At 42.7% G+C, this 22658-nt stretch overlaps 1 protein-coding gene across 1 annotated transcript in view; it reads left to right on the top strand.

Annotated features, from left to right (window-relative positions):
- MKLN1 (muskelin 1) overlaps nucleotides 1–22658 on the top strand; it is a 176252-nt gene that overhangs the window by 36559 nt on the left and 117035 nt on the right. The window contains exons 3-4 of the mRNA XM_026648895.2: nucleotides 14366–14508; nucleotides 16085–16173. Coding sequence (XP_026504680.1) covers nucleotides 14366–14508; nucleotides 16085–16173 — 232 coding nt within the window. The remainder of the gene's footprint in view (nucleotides 1–14365; nucleotides 14509–16084; nucleotides 16174–22658) is intronic.

The raw sequence follows: 22658 nt of genomic DNA, 5'->3' as shown, positions 1-22658 counted from the left end.
GTCTACTGGCGGGCGGGAGGTGCTGGTGGGGGGCATGGGTAGCTGATGGGGGGGCTGCCAGCTGTGGACAAAGCAGGCAGCCAAACGGCATTATAGCGAAGCATTGCACAACTTTAAATAGAGCATGTTCTGTAAGTGATCAGGGACGTAAGATCGAAACAACGTTACGCGAGAGGACGTTAAGTGGGGAGTTACTGTATTTAGTTTTCTCCTCATTGTTCAGTGTGTAGTCCCAGGCCTTATTTATTACATACTATTCAAACCTTGCTCCGAAGACGGCATTATTAATTTCCTCGTGGGCTTCTCTATGACACTTATCACTATAGTATCTGAGTGTTTCACAAATGTTAATGAATTTATAGTCACAGCACGCCTGGTGGAGGAGTTGAGTTACTGATACCTCCGCCTGTCAAGATGACAATTGTTCTCATATTTTCCTTGACCTTCCTCATCTATTTGTTTGTACCAATCTGTTGTCTCTTGTCTTATACTTAGATTATAACCTTTTGGGGGCAGGGGCCATCCTTTTGTTCTTTCTTTATACAGCGCTTAGCACAATGGGGTCCTGGTCCATTTTACAGGTGGGAACTGAAAAATTAAGGTTAGAAGTAGCCACTAATTTAGGATGCCCAATTTGAAGCACCTAGGCCTTGATATTTTTTTTTTTTTTGAGTACTTAACATTATAGATCACTTTATGGTCAAAGCACAACTTCCATTGACTTTAATCCAGGGTGGATTTGAAGTCAGGAAGACTTAATTTAATCATGGTTTTCTATATAAAAGTGCATTATTGTTGGTTGTTATAACCTTAATACATATTCTTCACAACTCAGAGATAGATGTAGGTTTCATTTTTAAAAGGTACACACTATACATTTTTAAACAGTGATTTATTTTGAAAACTTCAGATTAGTTTTACAGCTATATCAAACATGATTGTTTAGTTATTTCATTTACCAAAGGTAATTGAAGCAGATATTTATGAAGTCATTGGGATGGGAACTATCTCCAGTTCAACAGGTTAATCATTAATATTTGGAGGATTTTCTTGCCATGCTATATTAGGAAGAGAACATCACCAGACAGACATTTCAATTGTTTTATTTAACTAAAACAACAACGTTAAATATTCTGGATTTTTTTTCTTCAACAGCAAAAATATTTTAACAAAACAAACATATGTACCTCGCTTCTCGCATTTATCGCCAGACTTCTTCTCCTTGTCCAGATCTATTCTGCCCCTAACAATCTTTTATTCATTGAACTTTTTGAAACTTTGCACTTTTAGAGAGAGGTAAGAGAGTGACTCTGTGTACACAAATTTTCAGAGGGACAATAGAGTTGAGGTCTGTTGTTTCTCACCTCTATTTATTTATTTATTTATTTATTTATAACATTTTTTTTCTGTTAACAAGCATGTTACATCTGGGGAGACAAATCCACAGTTTGAGAACTGCAAAACTAAGCATCTCTGATGGGATCTTCTAGACTGAGCACTGAGTCCCATTGGGTAGACAGACTAACCTAAATCTATACAGAAGCCTGTGGAACCCCATAAGATTGGGTCCCTAATCCATGAACTATTTGAACTCATTTACAAAACTTTTCTTAAACATTACATGCATATATTGTCTCATGCTATAGAATTAGAATTTATAGTCCCTATTCCATGATGAGACATTATAGCTCAAAGATATATCTTAATTAAAAATATCTCTAGATAGGTGTTTTTCCTCTAAAAGCATTTTATCCAAAAAATTGATTTAAATAAAAATCAGATTTAAAAAAAAAATCATTTTTTTTATCCACCCTGCTTTAATCACAACTGTGAGTGCTCATCACTTCTGCATATCAGACCCCAGGTGTCAAGTTGGGCATCCAGAAAATGAGAAACACACAATTAATGACCACTTGTGAAAAGTTGGGTTGAAGTGACTTGCATAGCACCACATAGGAACTCTCTGGCCAAGGTAGGGATAGTATTCAGCTATCCAGGGCAGCATTCAAATGCCTTAGTGGTGAGGCTGTCCTTTCTCTTAATGCAGTCCCCTGACTGATTCACTACACACATTCCAACTTCTGTAACAAATGAATCACAGATCCTATATATAAGCCATCTTCACTACACAGCCCTGATTCATTCCCAGAGCAGGTCCATCCTGTGCATTAGTGAAGGCAGGACTCCTGTGCGGGGAAAAATAGCAAGTGATCTTGTAATGAGACTGTCATAATGCATGTGCACAAAGGGGTTGAATTAAGGTTGCATAAGCATAAGCAACTTTAATTCTGACATTTTCTAAATTTTGGGTGCTTGACTTTGGAACTTTAATGTTCGTTTAACATAGTTTTTTGAGTGTAATTTCCGAGATTTTTTTTTTTAAAACTGGTAAAACAAATTCCATCATATTGCCATCCATCTATCCATCAGCCCCACCCCACAGACCTGTGCCACTTGAGCTAATAGAGTAACTGAGGGGCTATGTGGACCAGCATAGATGGGGATGGAATGCATTGCCAGGGATTTCAGAGAAATTTTCTGACAGCAGAGGAATGGTGAAATTTGGGAATCTAGCATTCCATTCCTGGGCCATGAGAAGTTTGCTCAAATGTGCACAGACTCTTCCACCTATTACTTCTGAGATGATCCTTTCTACCCTGTTTCCTATCCCATTCTCATTATCCTCATCTAGCCAGTCCCAATCTCTACTCTTCAGGCTTCTCATTCATGTATCATTGCGCAGCAAGTTCAAGTCTTGCCCTTCAGGACTCCGTGTCCCAGTGTTCTCATCACTGCCAGTCAGTCTTCTTGCTCAACCAGTTTCAGCTCTCTTTCTCCTATTTTCTTTCTCCGTCTCTTCCTGTGTCACATTCTCTTCTTCCCCCAAAGACCTCATCCAATTTGTCTCTCTTGCCCATGTTCCCCATTCCCACTGGCTCAGTCTTTCTTTTACTAGGCTTTTCATCTAATATGTGTATCCAGGTCATTGCCCAGCCAGTCCCACTTCTCCCCCTGCACCCCAGCTTCTTATCAGATCATCTCTCGTCATCGCCTTCTCCACTGCTCCGTTGAGTCCCCGTCTCTCCTCGTGGCTCGTAATCCGGTCTGTTCTACCCCCTTTCTCCATGTGCAATCTCCAGTCCCAGTTTCTGTGCCCCTCACAAACATGCTTGTCCCAATCTACTCCCACTATAAATCTAACTCTTGTTCCCTCTGCATCCGAATCCAGCAGCTTACTACTTGGGGCCAGCAGGGTGGTCACGGAGAGCACAGGAAAGACTTGCTGATTTTATTTCATACCCTTGGACCTGGTATGACCTGCAGTTGCCTAGCAATTGCAGGGAGAGTGCTACTCAGCACAGACCGCATGTTAAGGAAATTTAGCTATTAAAATCCGAGTTCCTACTGAGCGGATTTTTACAGGGATGGCAAAAGGCACATCCTTGATTTAAAGACTGCTGCCTGTCAAATTTAAATTCCCTGCTCCATAACATGGGGGCACCGTAGGTTTTCAAAGAAAAGCTTGTTAGGATTTTTCAAACAACTTATTTTTCACTAGCCGCATTCTCAGAAGTGGCCAAACAGTTTTGGTTGAAATTTTCTGAAGTATTCAACCTGAAACAGGCAGCTGGCACGGAAAACTTCAGCCCAGACGGTTAAAGTTTGGCAAAGTTATAAGCAACTAAAAACAGTCTTCTCTAATGAAAGTGTTGGGCAGCTTTAACTGGGTGCCCACCAGCCCTGCCTATGATAAGCTGGGGAGAGGAAAATCCTAAATATATTTTATATCAGTGCTTAGATATTACAGTAGTAAGGGGTATAGAAATAAGAAAAACAAGTGCATATAGATTGTGGAACAGAAACTGGGAGTGTAGTAGAAGTCTTACGGCCTGATTTTCAAAGGTGTTGAGCACAACAAGTCCTGTTGAAGTCTATGTAAACTGAGGGCTTAGCACCTTTGTCATTTAGGCTCCTTCCTGCATTCCTACATGTTTGTGAGTAAAGCATCTATTCTCCTAAAGCAGTCTAGAGTTCACACATAGGGGGTTCATTTTATCTACCATTGAAATTCAACTATTTTTGAGCTGGAACACAGTTTTAACTGTATAGCAAAATGTCAAAATTGCTTAGGCCAGGAAGTGAACTATGCTATACTCAACTAAAAAGTGAAAGTAAAGCTTCCCTTTCTGTGATATAAGTCCTACTCTTTTGCCCTAATTATAGTTCAGACACCACTCAAATGTCATTTGATTGGTGCAGTAGGGTGTTTGTCAGGTTGTTCATTGAAAAAGAAATTGAAAGTGGAAGTCTAAAATCTCAACATACAACTGAAATATCTGACATCCTACCCCTTGGGTTATATTTAGTAAAGGGGTTTTCCAGCTATGTGGTTATGGTAGAGTTAAATGGCTCTTGTGGCCTTTAAGGCAATGAGTTGATTATGAATGAGTGCCAGCAAAAGGAAATACACTTCAGCTGTTCGTTAAACTGGATACTTTCTGGATCCAGTCTTGAAATAGAATGACCCAGAAATTATATGTACAATGGTAAACCTGTGATGTAGTAGTCTATTTAGGCAGAAGCTGGTATATTCTCTATTTTCATACTAGTTCTAGGTTTACAATGGAAATGTAATAAAATTGATAGCATTAGAGACCAGACTTTCATTTTATAAAAGAGAATCTTAGCTGTGGTTCCATTCTGATTTAGTACAATGTATGTACAACAATATGGATTTCTGCGGTTGATGACAGTTAATATATAAAAGAACAGGTTTTTAGATGTAATCCTTGTTATAAACATAAAGTAGGTCTTTAATGCAGTGAACTATATCCACAGTCACTATGCCTGACTTTAAAAAAAAAAAAGTTATGATTTTGTATTTCTGTTTTTTATATACAGTACCTCATGTGTTAATGAAATGCATTTACCTCCAGGGTGAAATCATGACAACTGCATATTAATGAACTGAAATTGTTTATGTTGAAAAACTAGCAGAGTATGTTGTGAATCAAATTGCAGGGATAATGTTAGGTAGATAAGACTTTAAATGTCTGATTCAGCCTATTGGCTCTGGAGAAATCATAGTTTGAGCTAATACAGAGCAGAAGTATTCTATCCTTATAAAACGTCCTAAGCGGCAACTTCAATTTGCCAACTACATAAATAGTTGTCTGGTTCAAAAGATTTTTGTATCCCTGCAGAGTAAAGACCGATTTTGTTCTTCTGCCTAATCCCAAAAAATTACCTCTTGATTCTGCTCCTGCTGTGCAGATCATATCAGGGAGTGATTTAAAGTATATTGTTAAAACTTGTTCAACTGTATGTGGTAAACACACATGTAGATTCAACATGGGGCATGGGCCAGATCTTCAAAAGTGCTCAGTTCCCGCTATGACACTTGGGGTCACATTTTTTGATGCCTATGTGATTGGGTAGCGGTTGCTAAGGTAATACACCTCTACCCTGATATAACGCCGTCCTTGGGAGCCAAAAAATCTTACTGAGTTATAGGTGAAACTGCGTTATATCGAACTTGCTTTGATCCGCCAGAGTCCGCAGCCCCGCCCCCCGGAGCGCTGCTTTACCGTGTTATATCCAAATTCGTGTTATATCGGGTCGCATTACATCGGGGTAGAGGTGTATGTATAACTTTGTTACACTTCCCTTTCCCCTGTACCTCAGTTTATTTATCTGCTGAAGCACAGGCTGAAGTTTCTGCGGTTTCAAGACTTCTCAGAAAAATTATTAAACAGAGTTAAACCTCAGAATTATAATGCAATCCCCTGAATGTTGGTGCTACTAGCAGTTGTCAGTCAGCCTCGGGGAGAATACTATATGATTTTCTTAGTGAACAAACATTTAATATAAACACAAACATTTGGAATACTTTTGAATAACTGGTTTAATAAAAATGTTAGGCTCTGAATCTATTGGTGCTCTTTGTACAAACTCTCCCACTTTGTTACTTTTACATATAATTCAGTGCAAGGTTTCAACAGAGCATATATACCCTTCTGCTCTGATCTTCTCTCAGATTTTTTCAGTCTCTGTAGTGTGGCATCACTCTGTGGTGTGGTGTGTGTCAGTCACCTGGATCCTCCAGAGTCTAAGGAAAATGGGAGCCTCAGTTCCCTTCCAAACACCTCAGAACCTTCTCAGCACAACAGTCAGGAGATCTTCACAATCAGCAGCAATTTCAGTCCCTGAGGTAATAGTCTGCTGTCTCCTCTTCCAACAAGATTAGGAATATGCAACCTGTATCTAAAGTGGTAAAGGTATTGGAACGCAGCCTTCACAGCAGATGCATTTCTTGATCCTGTGTCGATCAGCCACTGAGTCCACAGGGCTTTCTCCAGCTCCTGTTCATAACTTTCACTCTGTGAGCTCTTTTTGGCTCTTTTCTCAGATGGTGAGTGTGTGGAACCTGCAAGACTGCTCATTCTCAATTGAAACCTTCTGCATAGCTTCTAAAACAGCTAGTAAGCGTGTCCGCTAACTACCACACCTCATTTCTAGATGTCTCTGCCCTTCCAACGAAGATGCCCTGCATATGTTGTGCAGAGAAAGGTTTTGACTAAAATCCATGTCTCCTCCCCACTGTTTCTCTCCCTTCCTTTGGACTAAAAATAATAAAAACAGCAGCATTTAATAAGCATGTAGACTACATGTGAGTTTGGCTCTTCTGAAAATCTGGCATTAATATTTGCCAGAGGGTGTATCTTAGTAACCTAAGCATCTGATATGGAATTCTTAAATTCCTTGGAACCACAAGTTCAAATCTTGATAAGGTCAGTTCCAGTCCTTCAGCTTTCTGAGGTAAAACAGTGTAATATGTAACTTATGGTATGAGATTTTTGGAAAAGAACATAAGATCACATGGGATTTGTGCTAGTGTCCTAGGCCAAAAGTCCCCCATCTACTCCTTTGCTCTTCAGCATGCCACACACTAGTTCGCTCCGCTTGCTGACCAGTGTCCATTCCAGAAGAAGTTGGCGTTCAGTGCTGCTGAATTTATATGGTTTGTGAAGTTCTTTGTGATACTCTGATGAAAAGAAGCATGTAAACATAATAAAAACCGTGCAGGTGGCTAGAGAGAGACTTGTGTTGAAATATGGCATTGAGCTCTGTGAGGCTTTGCAGAGAACTACTGGAAAAGCACCATGTCCTCACCTTGCATTGTAACTAGCTATTGGCAAAGTGTTGGCATACCTCTTGTCCTAAATTGTGAATAAACTTTTAAAATTGAATTTCCTTGGTTTTGTGTCTCTTAATGCTGTTATTTAACTAAAAAATAACTAACCAAATCATGTTTAAAGATTCCCTCATTTAGTATTAACCAGATGCTTTATAGTAATGCCTTTAGCGTGAATGCTGCTTCTTGTTGTGTTAGTAGTGTTGTGACACAGTGCATAGATATGGAAGTTTTTAAAAATACATAATCACTGCTATGATGTGTATTTAGGTTTGCCAGCATTCAATTGTATTTTTTATAATTACTGCAAAATTATGGGTTTAAAGCATTTTTCTTAATGTTAGCTATTTCATTTGTGGGAAATTATGTATGAGGTCAGACCATAATTGCTTAATGACAGCAGATGAGAGTCAAAAATTATTTTTATAACATTAAAACACAAATTGTCAACATCATGTCAAAATATACAAAGTAAATATCCTTAAATCAAACTCTGTTCCTTTCTTACTCTGCTTACCTGTAGACTTTGATTATTATTATTAATGGAAATTATTTTTTCATTTTGTCTAATTCTTTCTAGCCTGTGTGTTTTACAGTAAGACTTAGAGGCGTCCATTGAAATCATGGTCCCATTGAGCTAGGTGCGGTATAAACACTTAGTGAGGGCCTGTTCCTGTCCTCAAGAACTTAGTCTAAATTCACAGTTTTACTGCCCTAGGTACAATGTGCTGTTGGTCTCAGTCCAATTTCTAGGAACAGTTAGAGGTGACTGTATGATGGAGTCACAGGAGAAAGACCAAGGTCTATATATCTGACTGGTTGTGGAAAACAAATTCCTCCATCACCCTGGAAGTTGTAATTCTAGGTCAAGTTTGAGGTATGGAGGCAGGGCAGTTTCAACAAAGTTTGCATGGCTGCTTTCTGTGCGGTACCTGTTTTGTGGATAGATAAGACTTCAGTCTCTAATCTGGGATCTTTGAAAGCAGTCACTTGTATTTAAATTCTATGGAGTCTGTCACTTACTATCAAAATAGTTAAACTTAAAATGCTAGTCATGTTTGAATCTGCTGCACCATTTTATGGTTGGACTAGGCCCCCCCATGTAGTTTGCAGTGGAAAGGTTTTTAGAATATTGTACATGTCTGTTCATACAGTAGCTTCTATTGAGGTTTTTGTGACAAAATCAAGGGGAAGGTAGTGCATGTGGAGTTTATTGTACATTTTTCAACCTCTTCTCACTTGTTCTATTGTGTGGGTGTGACCATCCTATTGTGGATCTCCCTGTTGTGAACTTAGGGAGCAGAACAAGATCTGCTACTCCGGAGTAAATTCTAGATTGTTCTGCTTTTGTTGGGGGGGGGGGGGGAAACTTTTTTTTGTTTTTCAGAGAGAGAGAGAAGGGAGTTTTTTTTTACTCTCAGCTATGCAAAATTAAAACGTCTTGATTCATGGTGTCCAACCAGACTATTCAGTAGGAACATCTCCCTTCAGAGGCACTTAAGAAGTAGGATTCTTTCCCTCAGGCAGTGCTGGTTAAGGTGACTGATCGGGCCAGAAAATGGGAATTATGCCAACGCTTCAGCGCACAGGGGACAGCTGAAAGGAGAGCCTCCTGAGCCAAACCCTTCTGATCAGTTTCCTTATGGACTAGGAGAGGCTCCCTATAGCAAATGAAATGGCCAAATATCATTTCATATGCTTTATAGGCAGTTGGTTCACCTATTACCGATGAGCCAAGCTTTTAGTGGTTCACTTTGCTCTCTGGGACCAGGTAGTCTCTGAACTGACATAGTTAATGGAAGTTGTAGGTTAGCATCTAAGGCCTGGTCTAGACTACGTGTTTAGGTCGAATTTAGCAGCGTTAAATCGAATTAAGCCTGGACACACCCACACAACGAAGCCCTTTTTTTCCGACTTAAAGGGCCCTTTAAACCGGTTTCTTTACTCCACCTCCGAGGGGATTAGCGCTGAAATCGGCCTTTCCGGGTCAGATTTGGGGTAGTGTGGACGGAATTCGACGGTATTGGCCTCCAGGAGCTATCCCAGAGTGCTTCATTGTGACCGCTCTGGACAGCACACTCAACTCAGATGCACTGACCAGGTAGACAGGAAAAGCCCCGCGAACTTTTGAATTTCATTTCCTGTTTGCCCAGCGTGGAGAGCACAGGTGACCACGCAGAGCTCATCAGCACAGGTAACCATGATGGAGTCCCAGGATCGCAAAAGAGCTCCAGCATGGACCGAACGGGAGGTACGGGATCTGCTCGCCATATGGGGAGATGAATCAGTGCTAGCTGAACTCCATATCAGTAAACGAAATGGCAGAATATTAGAAAAAGTCTCAAAGGCCATGAAGGACAGAGGCCATAACAGGGACGCACAGCAGTGCCGCGTGAAAATTAAGGAGCTAAGGCAAGCCTACCACAAAGCCAGAGAGGCAAACGGAATGTCCGGGGCAGAGCCGCAGACATGCTGCTTCTACGCGGAGCTGCATGCGATGCTGGGGGGTGCAGCCACCACCACCCCAACCGTGTGCTTTGACTCCATCAATGGAGAATCACGCAACAGGGAAGCGGGTTCGGGGTACGAGGAAGATGATAGCTCACAGCAAGGAAGCGGAGAAACTGGTTTCCCCAACAGCCAGGATATGTTTATCACCCTGGACCTGGAACCAGTAACCCCCAAACTCACCCAAGGCACACCAGGGACCTCTTGTGAGTGTACCTTTTGTAAATATTACACATGATTTAAAAGCAAGCGTGTTTAATGATTAATTTGCCCTGGCAATCGCGGCCAGTACAGCTACTGGAAAAGTCTGTTAACATGTATGGGGATGGAGCGGAAATCCTCCAGGAACATCTCCAGAAAGCTCTCCTTCATGTACTCCCAAAGCCTTTGCAAAAGGTTTCTGGGGAGGGCTGCCTTATCCCCTCCACCATGATAGGACACTTGACCACGCCAGGCCAGTAGCACGTAGTCTGGAATCATTGCATAACAAAGAATGGCAGTGTATGGTCCCAGTGTTTGCTGGCATGCAGACAACATCCATTCCTTATCACTCTTCTGAGGATAACAAAGAGAGATATCATTCACGGTCACCTGGTTGAAATGGGGTGATTTTATTAAGGGGACATTCAGAGGTGCCCGTTCCTGCTCGGCTGAACAGAAATATTCCCCGCTGTTAGCCATGCGGTGGGGGGGAGGGGTGAAGTGATCATCCCAGAGAATTGGGTGTGTGTGGGGGGAGGGGGGTTAGTTGGGTTTGTGCTGCAGTTTATCCGGAAACCGCAGCCCCTCCTTTTACATTGCAAACCCATTTTAAATGGCCAACCCAACGGGTGCTTGGTATGGGAAATGAGGGCGCTGCTGTTTGAAACCATTCCCACATGTTATGAAGGTTAAAAAAGCCAAAAGACTGTGGCTTACCATGGCTGCCTGCAAGACGAATTCTGTTGCCTGGCACTGCATGAGTGATCTCTCACACCAAACCGGCAGGCCCTCAATATAAGAGGAAAGATGCGACCTTGTAACGAAAGCACATTGCTGTTCACATTACACAGCACAAATTTAACGTGAAAGTGTACCCATTGTTCTCTAAAATGTCGTTTTTTTTTAACCACCTCTCCCTTCTCCTCCACCAGCTGCAAATGTTTCTCCTTCGCAGAGGCTAGTGAAGATTAGAAGGAGAAAACGGCGGACTCGGGATGATATGTTCTCGGAGCTCCAGATGTCCTCCCGCGCTGACAGAGCACAGCAGAATGCCTGGAGGCAGTCAATGTCAGAGTGCAAGAAAGCACAATATGAATGAGAGGAGAGGTGGGGGGCTGAATCGCGGGCTGAAGAGAGCAAGTGGCGGGCTGAAGAGGATAGGTGGCGTCAGATTGCTGACAGAAGGCAAGAGTTGATGCTCCGGCTGCTGGAGCATCAAACTGATATGCTCCAGCGTATGGTTGAGCTGCAGGAAAGGCAGCAGGAGCAGAGACCGCCGCTACAGCCCCTGTGTAACCAACAGCCCTCCTCCCCAAGTTCCATAGCCTCCTCACCCAGATGCCCAAGAACGCAGTGGGGGGGCCTCCAGCCACTCCACCCCAGATGATTGCCCAAGCGTTGGAAGTCTGGCCTTCAATAAGAGTTAAAGTTTTAAACTGCAGTGTGTTCTTGTTCTTCACTCCTCCCCCCACCCCTCCCGGGCTGCCTTGGCAGTTATCCCCCTAGTTGTGTGATGAATTAATAAAGAATGCATGAATGTGAAGTAACAATGACTTTATTGCCTCTGCAAGCGGTGCTCGAAGGGGGGAGGGGAGGCTGGTTAGCTTACAGGGAAGCAGAGTGAACTGGGGTGGGAGGGGGGGATCATCAAGAAGAAACAAACAGAAGTTTCACATCGTAGCCTGGCCAGTCACAAAACTGGTTTTCAAAGCTTCTCTGATGCGCACTGCGCCCTGCTTTACTCTTCTAACCGCCCTGGTGTCTGGCTGCGCGTAATCAGCGGTCAGGCGATTTGCCTCAATCTCCCACCCCGCCATAAATGTCTCCCCCTTACTCTCACATATTGTGGAGCGCACAGCAAGCAGCAATAACAATGGGGATATTGGTTTCGCTGAGGTCTATCCGAGTCAGTAAACTGCGCCAGCGTGCTTTTAAACATCCAAATGCACATTCTACCACCATTCTGCACTTGCTCAGCCTATATTTGAACAGGTCCTGACTACTGTCCAGGCTGCCTGTGTACGGCTTCATGAGCCATGGCATTGAGGGGTAGGCTGGGTCCCCAAGGATAACTATAGGCATTTCAACATCCCCAACGGTTATTTTCTGGTCCGGGAAGAAAGTCCCTTCCTCCAGCTTTTGAAACAGACCAGAGTTCCTGAAGACGCGAGCGTCATGTACCTTTCCGGCCATCCCACGTTTATGTTAGTGAAACGTCCCTTGTGATCCACCTAGAGCTTGCAGCAGCATTGAAAAGTACCCTTTTCGGTTTATGTACTCGGTGGCTTGGTGCTCCGGTGACAAGATAGACGGAACCCATATCCCTATCGCCCCACCACAGTTAGGGAATCCCATTGCAGCAAAGCTATCCACTATGACCTGCACGTTTCCCAGAGTCACTACCCTTGATATCAGCAGTTCTTTGATTGCGTTGCCTACTTGGATCACAGCAGCCCCCACAGTAGATTTGCCCACTCCAAATTGATTCCCGACTGACCGGTAGCTGTCTGGCGTTGCAAGCTTCCACACGGCTATCGCCACTCGCTTCTCAACTGTGAGGGCTGCTCTCATCCTGGTATTCTGGCGCTTCAGGGCAGGGGAAAGCAAGTCACAAAGTTCCATGAAAGTGCCCTTACGCATGCGAAAGTTTCACAGCCACTGGGAATCGTTCCACACCCGCAACACAATGCGGTCCCACCAGTCTGTGCTTGTTTCCTGGGCCCAGAATCGGCGTTCCACGGCATGAACCTGCCCCAGTAACACCATGATTTGCACATTGCTGGGGCCCGTACTATGTGAGAGCTCTATGTCCATGTCAATTTCTTCATCTCTCTCGTCGCCGCGCTGCAATCGCCTCCTCGCCTGGTTTTGCTTTGGCATGTTCTGGCTCTGCATATACTCCGGGACAATGCGCGTGGTGTTCATAGTGCTCATAATTGCCGTGGTGATCTGAGCGGGCTCCATGATCCCAGTGCTATGGCGTCTGGGCTGAAAAAAGGTGTGAAACTATTGTCTGACGGAGGGAGGGAGGGATGAGTGACGACATGGCTTACAGGGAATTAAAATCAACAAAGGTGGCTGTGCATCAGGGAGAAACACAAACAACTGTCACACAGAATGGGCCCCCCAAAGATTGAACTCAAAGCCCTGGGTTTAGCAGGCCGTTGATTTCACGGAGGGAGGGGGAAGCAAATGAATTCAGAACAAATCTGGTCCATCTACCTTTTATATCTTAGGCTGGCAGCAGACGGTGCAGCATGACTGATAGCCATCGGCATCTTCTGGGTGCTTGGCAGAAGATGCTGCATTACGATTGCTAGCCATCATCGTCAAGACGGTGCAATAGGACTGCCGGCAGGACTGAGTCTCCAGGAGACACAACATGTCTGCCCAGGTGCCTCTGACCGAACTCACTGAGGAGTACGACGATGATGGATACCAATCGTAATACACCATCTACTGCCAAAAGGCAAGGAGCTGCTGCTGTATAGCAGTGCAGTCCCACATCTGCCAGCACCCAGATAGCCGATGACGGCTACCAGTCATACTGCACTGTCTACTGCCAAAAGGCAATTAGTTGCTGCTGTGTAGCAATGCAGTACCACGTCTGCCGGCACCCAGATGACATATGGTGATGGTGAGCTGAGCGGGCTCCATGCTTGCCGTGGTATGTCGTCTGCACAGGTAACCCAGGAAAAAAGGCGCGAAACGATTGTCTGCCGTTGCTCTCACGGAGAGGGTGGGGGCTGATGACATGTACCCAGAATCCCCCGCGACACTGTTTTTGCCTCATCAGGCATTGGGATCTCAACCCAGAATTCCAATTGGCGGCGGAGACTGCGGGAACTGTGGGATAGCTACCCACAGTGCAACGCTCCCGAAGTAGACGCTAGCCTTGGTACTGTGGACGCGGTCCGCCGACTTAATGCACTTAGAGCATTTTGTGTGGGGACACACGCAATCGACTGTATAAAAACAATTTCTATAAAACCGGCTTCTATAAATTCGACCTAATTTCGTTGTGTAGACATACCCTAAGAGAGATTGAATCAGCAGAATGCACTCCAGAGTTAAACTTCAGTTCAAGCATTAGTGCATAGCTAAGTCACAGTTATCCAGAGCCTGGCCATACCTTGCAATGCCTTCTGAAGTCTGTCTTCCAACTCCCAGAAGGAATACATGAGGTCTCGAAGAGCATACGGGGTCTGACTTATTTTCTGGTTGTGTAGATTTCTTTTAAAGCAGTACTTCCTAATATGCAGCCCTCATCTTCCTTTGTTTAATCTCATTCACAGGCAGGGACCATATAATTTGGAGTACCAACATTAATCGTTGTCCTTCAGCCTTGGTGTTACCTATGAAAATGTGAAGGCTGTAATTTTCCTCCTTCTAGGCGCGCACACTGCAGCATTTATTTTTGTGTTCAAAATTCATTCTCCTTTTTTCCCCCTCTTTCCACAGTATTTGATTCTGAAACTCGAAAGACCTGCCATAGTCCAAAGTATCACCTTTGGCAAATATGAGAAGACTCATGTCTGCAATTTAAAGAAGTTTAAAGTCTTTGGTGGGATGAATGAAGAAAACATGACAGACCTATTATCCAGGTAAGAGATGATTTCAACAACTTGTAAATCATCCTAAATCAAAGGCTGGACTACAGTGTTCTTCCCTCCCTTCTTTTCTCCCAAATGGCACTTGGTTAACAGTGCAAAAAGGCTGCTAGTGTAAGCCTGCTATTGGCTCCTGTGGTCCCATGTACAGCCCCTGGGCAGATAACTAATGTGATATGATCAGGCCAGGGAGCATATATGTCAAAATTTAGCTCTGGGAAACCTTCCCTACCTTGTTCTAACCACAGAGGATTTGTGGAGGGTGAACTCCTGGAGGTTTTGAAGAGTCAGGGTGCAATGCTTGTGGGCTGAGATTCCTTTCTTCTGCATACCTGAGACTCGCACCTAAATTTGAGCTACAGTTGTGGAAAACTTTTAATAGCTCTTTAGGAGTTGTGTAGTAAGTGTTCTCAATTGCATATGTATAGAAACTCATAACAGTACAGGTCTGAACTACTCAGCTGCTTTACCTTCATATTGATTGATCTGTCAAAGGACAGAGTACAAAACTAATTTCTTTGTCTTAAAATCACTTCATTTGGTAGTCCAGTGGTAGGTATTTTATGGAAGGCAGCCTATTACCAGTTTTAGACTTATCATAGGTCTTAGAATAATTACTAATGTAAATTTGAGAAGCCCACCTAGCCAGTCTCCTGCCTCCTAAGTGAAAGGGACAGATAATGTTTAGATCACTCACTGTACTTCAAGTGCAGAGGAGCCATACAGCAAGAGCCAAAGTTAATTGGAGGCCAGCAACAGGAAAGCCCAGTTATAGGGAGTGTGTTGCTAGTTTGTTGAAGTAGTCAGTACTCGTTGGCTGCTCTTTCTTGATCAAAGAATCAGACTAGTGCTGCCTTACCAAGCGAAACCATGCGGCATGAAGAACCTAGCATAGATATCCTGCAGGATCATGTTGTAGGATTTCAAAAGCATCTTCAAATTTGAGCTACCCCAATTTAGTAATTTTAAATTGCTATTGCTTAGTGCTTGAATTGTGGGGCAACTTGATGGGAAGAGGGAAGGTTTGAAATAGTATGCTAGTAGTTTGCTAGTATAGTTGAGCAGTCTTTCAGTGTCATTTGACTTCTCAGTTTGTCAGGAATTATTGCTTCCAGTATCATTTTTGATAAAACTGGACTTTAGTATAGTTAAATTTTATTATGAATCTTGATACCTTGCACTTTATGTAGTACTTTTTCATTTGGAAATCACAGAGCACTTTTTAATCAATTAATTCTCATCATGCTCCTGTGAGGTAGGCAAGTATTATCTATGGCTTACAAATGGGAAAGCTGAGTTGCAGAGAAGTGACTTGCCTAAAGTTACACTTTGAGTCAGCATAGACGGGAACTGAATCCATGTCTCCTGACTCCAGTTCCCTACTCGTATCACTAGACTTGCTACCTCCTTGGGAGGTAAAGTGGCTGACAGCAATCCAGGCACTGGGCCAGTATGCGTACTTATGAATCAGTAGTAAAATGAAACCATCACATTTCAGACATGGTTGCATTTACTAGCTAGTTCTAAAATACAAGGTAAGATTTAGTAACTTTATTTATTTTTTCCACAGTGGCTTAAAGAATGATTATAACAAAGAAACATTCACCTTGAAGCATAAAATTGATGAACAGATGTTCCCCTGTCGATTCATTAAGATAGGTAAATGCATTTTTTCAGCATTCTGAGTAGAAAATAATCTCTTCTTATACTTGTGCCAGTCTTGGCACTTGTGACTACGCTGTACTCAGGCAAAATATCCAAAATAGCTGTTCCCTTTCATGACCTTTTAGACTGGTTAGACTAGAACACAGTGAAGCCTTGTAACCAAGGAGTAATAGCGTAATATTTTGAATCCTATGGACTGCAAGCAAAGTAGAATACAAACGTAAAGAAATGTAATCCTATAGCCAAGTAATATTGCTGGGGAAGCTGCTTACTGTCCTATTATGAATTACAGTACAGAGCTTTTAAAAAAATGTCCAGTAGTTTTCTGCTGGTAAAACGTTCAGCATTGACAGCCTTCAAGGTTGAAAAGAGTTGAATTCTTCTATTCCCAAAACAGATACAGCATGGTTAGCAGGAACAGAAGCTTCCCTTGCCCCTTCCATACCACGTAGACCCACCCTGACTAGAGAGCCAATATCTGGGGGAAGCAGCAGGTCAGTCCCCGTGATGTACTGAGTCACTGGTCTTTCTGTCAACGGGTGTATCAATTAGGGCCACTTGTGTTGGTGGTTTTTGCGATATGAGTATTTGTCCACTGAGAACTGGACCGAGTCGTTTCCTCATTTCACCTTGGCCACCAAGCACAATAACACTTGGTCACTGTTCTTCTTTGCCGCATTTCAACGCGTGACCTAGAGGTGAAAGATTCCAATTTATGAATTAGCTGAGCTATCTGGTCCCTCAGTGTATGCCTACACTGCAATTAAAGAGCCCAGACCAGTTGACTTCGGCTCACAGGGCTTGGGCTGTGGGGCTATAAAATTGCAGTTTAGATGTTTGGGCTTGGGTTGGAGTCAGGGCTCTGAGACTCTCCCCTCTCGTGGGGTCTCAGAGAATCTGGGCTCCAGCCTGAGCCCAAATGTTTACATAGCAAATTTATAGTCCTGTGAGCCTAATAAGGCTGATCGGCAGGACAACCACAGCTGGCCCCCGGTCTTATATTGTGGTATTAGACATATCCTTAGGTCAAGAAATAGATAAGTTCATGGAGGATATTCCATCAATGGCTATTAGCCAGGATGGGCAGGGATGGTGTCCCTTATTTGCTTTGCTGTAGTGACTATTCTTTGAAAGGAAAACAGCAAGGACATACTTGCAGAACAGTGGAGGAATGAGACAGGTTACTAATATAACTCACAGTATATGAATTATGTAGCTTGAGTATCTTGAAGTCCTGGTTTATCTTACCTCGCTCACCCAGACTTGGCTGAGACTGACTGAATGAGGCTCCTCTTGGAATCCGTTCTTTCTGTCACTCATACCTCTGCTGTAGAGTTTTGTGAAGATGTTGTCTTCATTGTGTGCCAGCACCCAGGGAAGTGAGAACTTAGGCCCAAGAATTTTAAATCTGTGATTTGTTTGATAACCAGAAGCCCTAATGCCCATAAAAGTGTGCAAGTGTGTGTGTGTTTTTGTTTGTTTGTGTTTTTTTTTTTTACTACTACCCCCACCTCCCCCCCAATTATCTTCTTGGCCATATAATCTGCAAAATTTGGCTCTGAGGTACTTCGTGACAGAAGAGCAAGGTAAAGCAGCACAAATGCTGCATTGAGTATAGAATATTTGAATGTATTAGCAAAGTTGTATTGCCCTTAAACATGCTGAGGCCTATTTATTTTGTCACAGGATAAAAATGTTACATTATGGTATTAGTTTTCATATGTTGTGATGCAAGGTGAAAAAAGTAACACCAGTAACTTTTTGGTCATTTTTTGAGCTACTGGAGCATTAAATGTATGCTGCTTTACCATTCAGAAAATGGTTCAGATGCTTTTTTGAGCTCAAATTTACAAATGGCTGTTTTAAAAATTAACACTTGACATACATAATTGCATGGGGGAGGCTTCCGAACTCCCTAACAATCCTGTCTCTTCTCTTCTTCTCTCCCCCCCCCCCCCCCAACCCCTGTTCCATACTTCTCCCACCCACACCCAACAAACTTCCAGGTTCACTCCAGGCTCCTTTCCTCTCCCACAGCTCCTCCGTTACTCCTGGCTCCCCCAAGTCTTTGCACTGGTTTTGACAGGTGCAGGAAATACACTTCTGTGTTGTAATTTAAATTAATTACTCAAAGTTCTGTACTAATATGCCTAGTAAGGAATCGATTTCTCAAAAAAATTATCAATCTTTTTTTTTTTTTGGTCTGTATTGTTACCGAGAAACTTGCTGACAGATATTTTGAAATAAATTACCAAAATAATTGAAACCGGCATGATGATATTGTGTTGTTTATAAAATATGCAGAATTTTGCAGAATTTTGAAATATTGTGGGCAGTATTTTTAATTTTTTGTTGCAGAATTCCCACAGGCGTAGGACATGGGATACGGTCTCGCATGATAGTCTTATCGATAAACTAGGCAAATACAATTTAGATGGGGCTACTATAAGGTGGGTGCATAACTGGCTGGATAACCATACTCAGAGAGTTTGTTATTAATGGTTCCCAATCCTGCTGGAAAGGCATAACAAGTGGAGTTCCGCAGGGGTCTGTTTTGGGACCGGTTCAGTTCAATATCTTCATTAACGACTTAGATATTGGCATAGAAAGTACGCTTATTAAGTTTGCGGATGATACCAAACTGGGAGGGATTGCAACTGCTTTGGAGGACAGGGTCATAATTCAAAATGATCTGGACAAATTGGAGAAATGGTCTGAGGTAAACAGGATGAAGTTTAACAAAGACAAATGCAAAGTGCTCCACTTAGGAAGGAACAATCAGTTTCACACATACAGAATGGGAAGAGACTGTCTAGGAAGGAGTACGGCAGAAAGGGATCTAGGGGTTATAGTGGACCACAAGCTAAATATGAGTGTGATGCTGTTGCAAAAAAAGCAAACATGATTCTGGGATGTATTAACAGGTGTGTTGTGAGCAAGACACGAGAAGTCATTCTTCCGCTCTACAGTGCGGTGGTTAGGGCTCAACTGGAGTATTGTGTCCAGTTCTGGGCACCGCATTTCAAGAAAGATGTGGAGAAATTGGAGAGGGTCCAGAGAAGAGCAACAAGAATGATTAAAGGTCTTGAGAACATGACCTATGAAGGAAGGCTGAAAGAATTGGGTTTGTTTAGTTTGGAAAAGAGAAGACTGAGAGGGGACATGATAGTAGTTTTCAGGTATCTAAAAGGGTGTCATAAGGAGGAAGGAGAAAACTTGTTCACCTTAGCCTCTAAGGATAGAACAAGAAGCAATGGGCTTAAACTGCAGCAAGGGGGGTTTAGGTTGGACATTAGGAAAAAGTTCCTAACTGTCAGGGTGGTTAAACACTGGAATAAACTGCCTAGGGAGGTTGTGGAACCTCTATCTCTGGAGATATTTAAGAGTAGGTTAGATAAATGTCTATCAGGGATGGTCTAGACAGTATTTGGTCCTGCCATGAGGGCTGGGGACTGGACTCGATGACCTCTCGAGGTCCCTTCCAGTCCTAGAATCTATGAATCTATGCCAGTCAAAGAGCTTTGAGGTGTGCCTTGATACCAGGTAGTGTTTGTTTGTTTTCTAAAGAGTATGGTATTTTGCTCTGTGATTAACACTCAACATTTTACTTTTGCAAGAACAATCCTCACCTTTTCATTAGTTTAGTGATATGTAACAATGACATAACAGTAGTGTGCATGGACTTGGGAATGAATGAACTGTGGAGTGTCAGAAGTCACTGCTGAAGAAACAGTGGCTGGATAATGTAGAAGAATGGGTCTGTGCTGTTCTGGACTTGTAAACAGATGCAATAGGCAAAAACTAAGTAGAGTTAGGTCTGGTCTGTCTTTGGATGGAATATATCAGAGAGAGGAAAAAAGAGTCTGTTGGTTTTGTACACCAGACTATTAATTACTGGACTACTAGTGACTGGAAAAGCATAGCTAGAAGTCTTAGCATGAGAATAACCTGGCCTATAATGCTTCTGAATACCAAAGCCCCTTCATCCGTTTCTTGCTGAAATGGATTCCTTTCCAACAGAGAATCTTCATTTGTTACCTTTCTACCTTGATTGAGATGGGACTCGCCATTCTAAGCTCCTTTTTTAGTACCTTAGTTTCTTGATTCCTCTATCTTTTGGGATGAATTTTTTATGCTTTCTGCATGCCCAGAAGTAAATTTTGGTTTTGGAAAATTGAAGAAAGTCTACATAGCCACTTGGGAAAGATTAGGGATTTAAAAACTACAAGTGGCCTTTAGACTGAAACCTATAAAAATACTTTCTATTTTGTTTTATGCAGCATTGGTCATATAATAATGTGACATGAAAGTGTTTCTACTGTGAAAATGGTGTTGTGAAATCCGTTATCTTTCATGCTTACACATCAAATTTGCCCAATTTACAAGTAAACTTTTCCCTACTTGCTAGCCAAGGTAATTCAACTTGGGATAGGAATGCTATGCCGTGTTCCTTGTGACATCACCAATAATCAAAATTCTGTAAGCCAAAATTTGCTCTTATATGAGCCTACTGGGTAAAACCCTGACATCAGTGAAGTCACCCATTGTCATCAGTGAGGTTGCACAAGTGTAAATGAAGACCTAATTTGGCTTGGTGGTTAGAATTTGGTTAACAGTTCTATTAATAAGCATGCCACGATAGACTCAAACTTCCACTCCTGTAGTTGAATGAGCTCTGCAGAGTTAGCAGAAGGAAAAGGGGGGGAGGGGAACCCAACCAAACCCCCAAATGCCTTATGTTGTTTGTGTTCAAACGTGGCTCCTAACTTGAAAGGAGCAGACCTCTTGAATAAGAAGGCAACTTAAAAAAAAAAAAAAAAAAAAAATCTTTTAGAGTTGAGCTACACTTTTATAATTCTGACCGTTTGACATTGTTCGGACTTCATAGGCCATGCAACAGAGCAGTGGGACATGTTTAACCCTTATAATAAAATTCTGTTTTGCCTGGTTGTTCATTGAAAGACTGGGCGTGGGTGAGGGAAGCAGCTTACTTGGACATGCCATATACCAATAGAAAGCTCATATATTCATTTCTTATCTCAACATTTTCATTTCTGGCCCTTCTACCTTCCCTGTTTTCAGAAAGTTTTGTTTGGGGAAAGCTCTTTATTGAGGGCGTGTGAGGGTGTTGTGAGGATTGTGGTTGTATTGAAAACTTATCAAGAGGAGTGTCTGACATACCAAATAACTGGCATGAGTTAATTAGTCCGCATGTACCATAAGCTTTGGTATAATGGAATGGAACTGTACTTGCTTTACTGTTGCTTCTATGGTAAGTCTTTGTAAATAAGTTGGCTGTAATGTTATCTAAATTGTATCTTGTAGCATGTGTTTCCATATACAATAACTCCTCACTTAGTCATCCCGGTTAATGTTTCATTGTTACGTTGCTGATCAATTAGGTAACATGCTCGTTTAAAGTTGCACAATGCTCCCTTCTAAGGTTGTTTGGTAGCTGCCTGCTTTGTCCACTCTTTACAGAAAGAGCAGCCCGTTGGAGATAGCTGGTGGGGGCTTTGAATCTAGGGTGCACTGGCAGCCCCTCCTATCAGCTCCCTGCTCCCCTAAGTTTCCTGTGTGTCAGCCGCCCAGCAGGCTATCAATTGCCGGGCAGTTCAGCTGTCTCTCCCCTCACTGTTGTGTGGTGCTCCTGCCCTCTGCCTTGGAACTACTCCCGGGAGCCTCCTGCTTGCTGGGGGTGGGGGGTGGGAGAGGAATGTTAATGTCAGGGTGTCAACCTCCCCCCCCCACTCCTGTACCCCCATTTCCTGAACCTTATCTCCATGGGGGGGTGGGGGGGACACACTACAGGGCTCAGGACTGAGGGAGCTTGCTGGCAGCACCTGCTGTCTCAATTTGCTAATCAATTAAAAAGGCAATGTACTTAAAGGAGCAATGTGCATCTCTCTCTCACACAGGGTGTCTCTCTCTCTCTCTCTCTCTGCCATGCTGTCTCCCCTCCCTCCATTCGTGCTGCCTTGTAGAGTGTGAGGCTACATTAACAACATGTTACTCCTTGAGGGCTCAGCAGAGTGCTAGTTCATCATTTAGCAGTAAGGCATTCCCTGGGAAATATCCCACTCTTGGACTCACTCCACCACCTCAACCAAGCGTCACAATCATCATTGCTGTGTACAGTATTAAATTGTTCGTTTAAAACTTATACTGTGTGTGTGTATGTATATATATGTGTGTACTAACATACATATAAAATATAGCCTTTTATCTGGCGAAAAAAAATTCCCTGCAACCTAACCCCCCATTAATTCTTATGGGGAAATTGGATTCGCTTAACATCGTTTCGCTTAAAGTAGCATTTTTCAGGAACCTAACTACAACGTTAAGTGAGGAGTTACTGTACATGTATGTTGTGTTGCCAAGTACCATAATGTCGGCCTGCAACGGTACAGTTGAGGTTGCTGTAGGAATTGTAGATAATTTAAGATTACATTTGAAATAGATGAAGTCAGACTTCATTC

Source organism: Terrapene carolina, unplaced genomic scaffold, assembly GCF_002925995.2.
Source record: "Terrapene carolina triunguis isolate 2854851 unplaced genomic scaffold, T_m_triunguis-2.0 Scaffold68, whole genome shotgun sequence".
Classification (NCBI taxonomy): domain Eukaryota; kingdom Metazoa; phylum Chordata; order Testudines; family Emydidae; genus Terrapene; species Terrapene triunguis.
The sequence above is the reverse complement of the archived record's forward strand: the minus strand, read 5'-3'. Positions and strand labels throughout refer to the sequence as shown.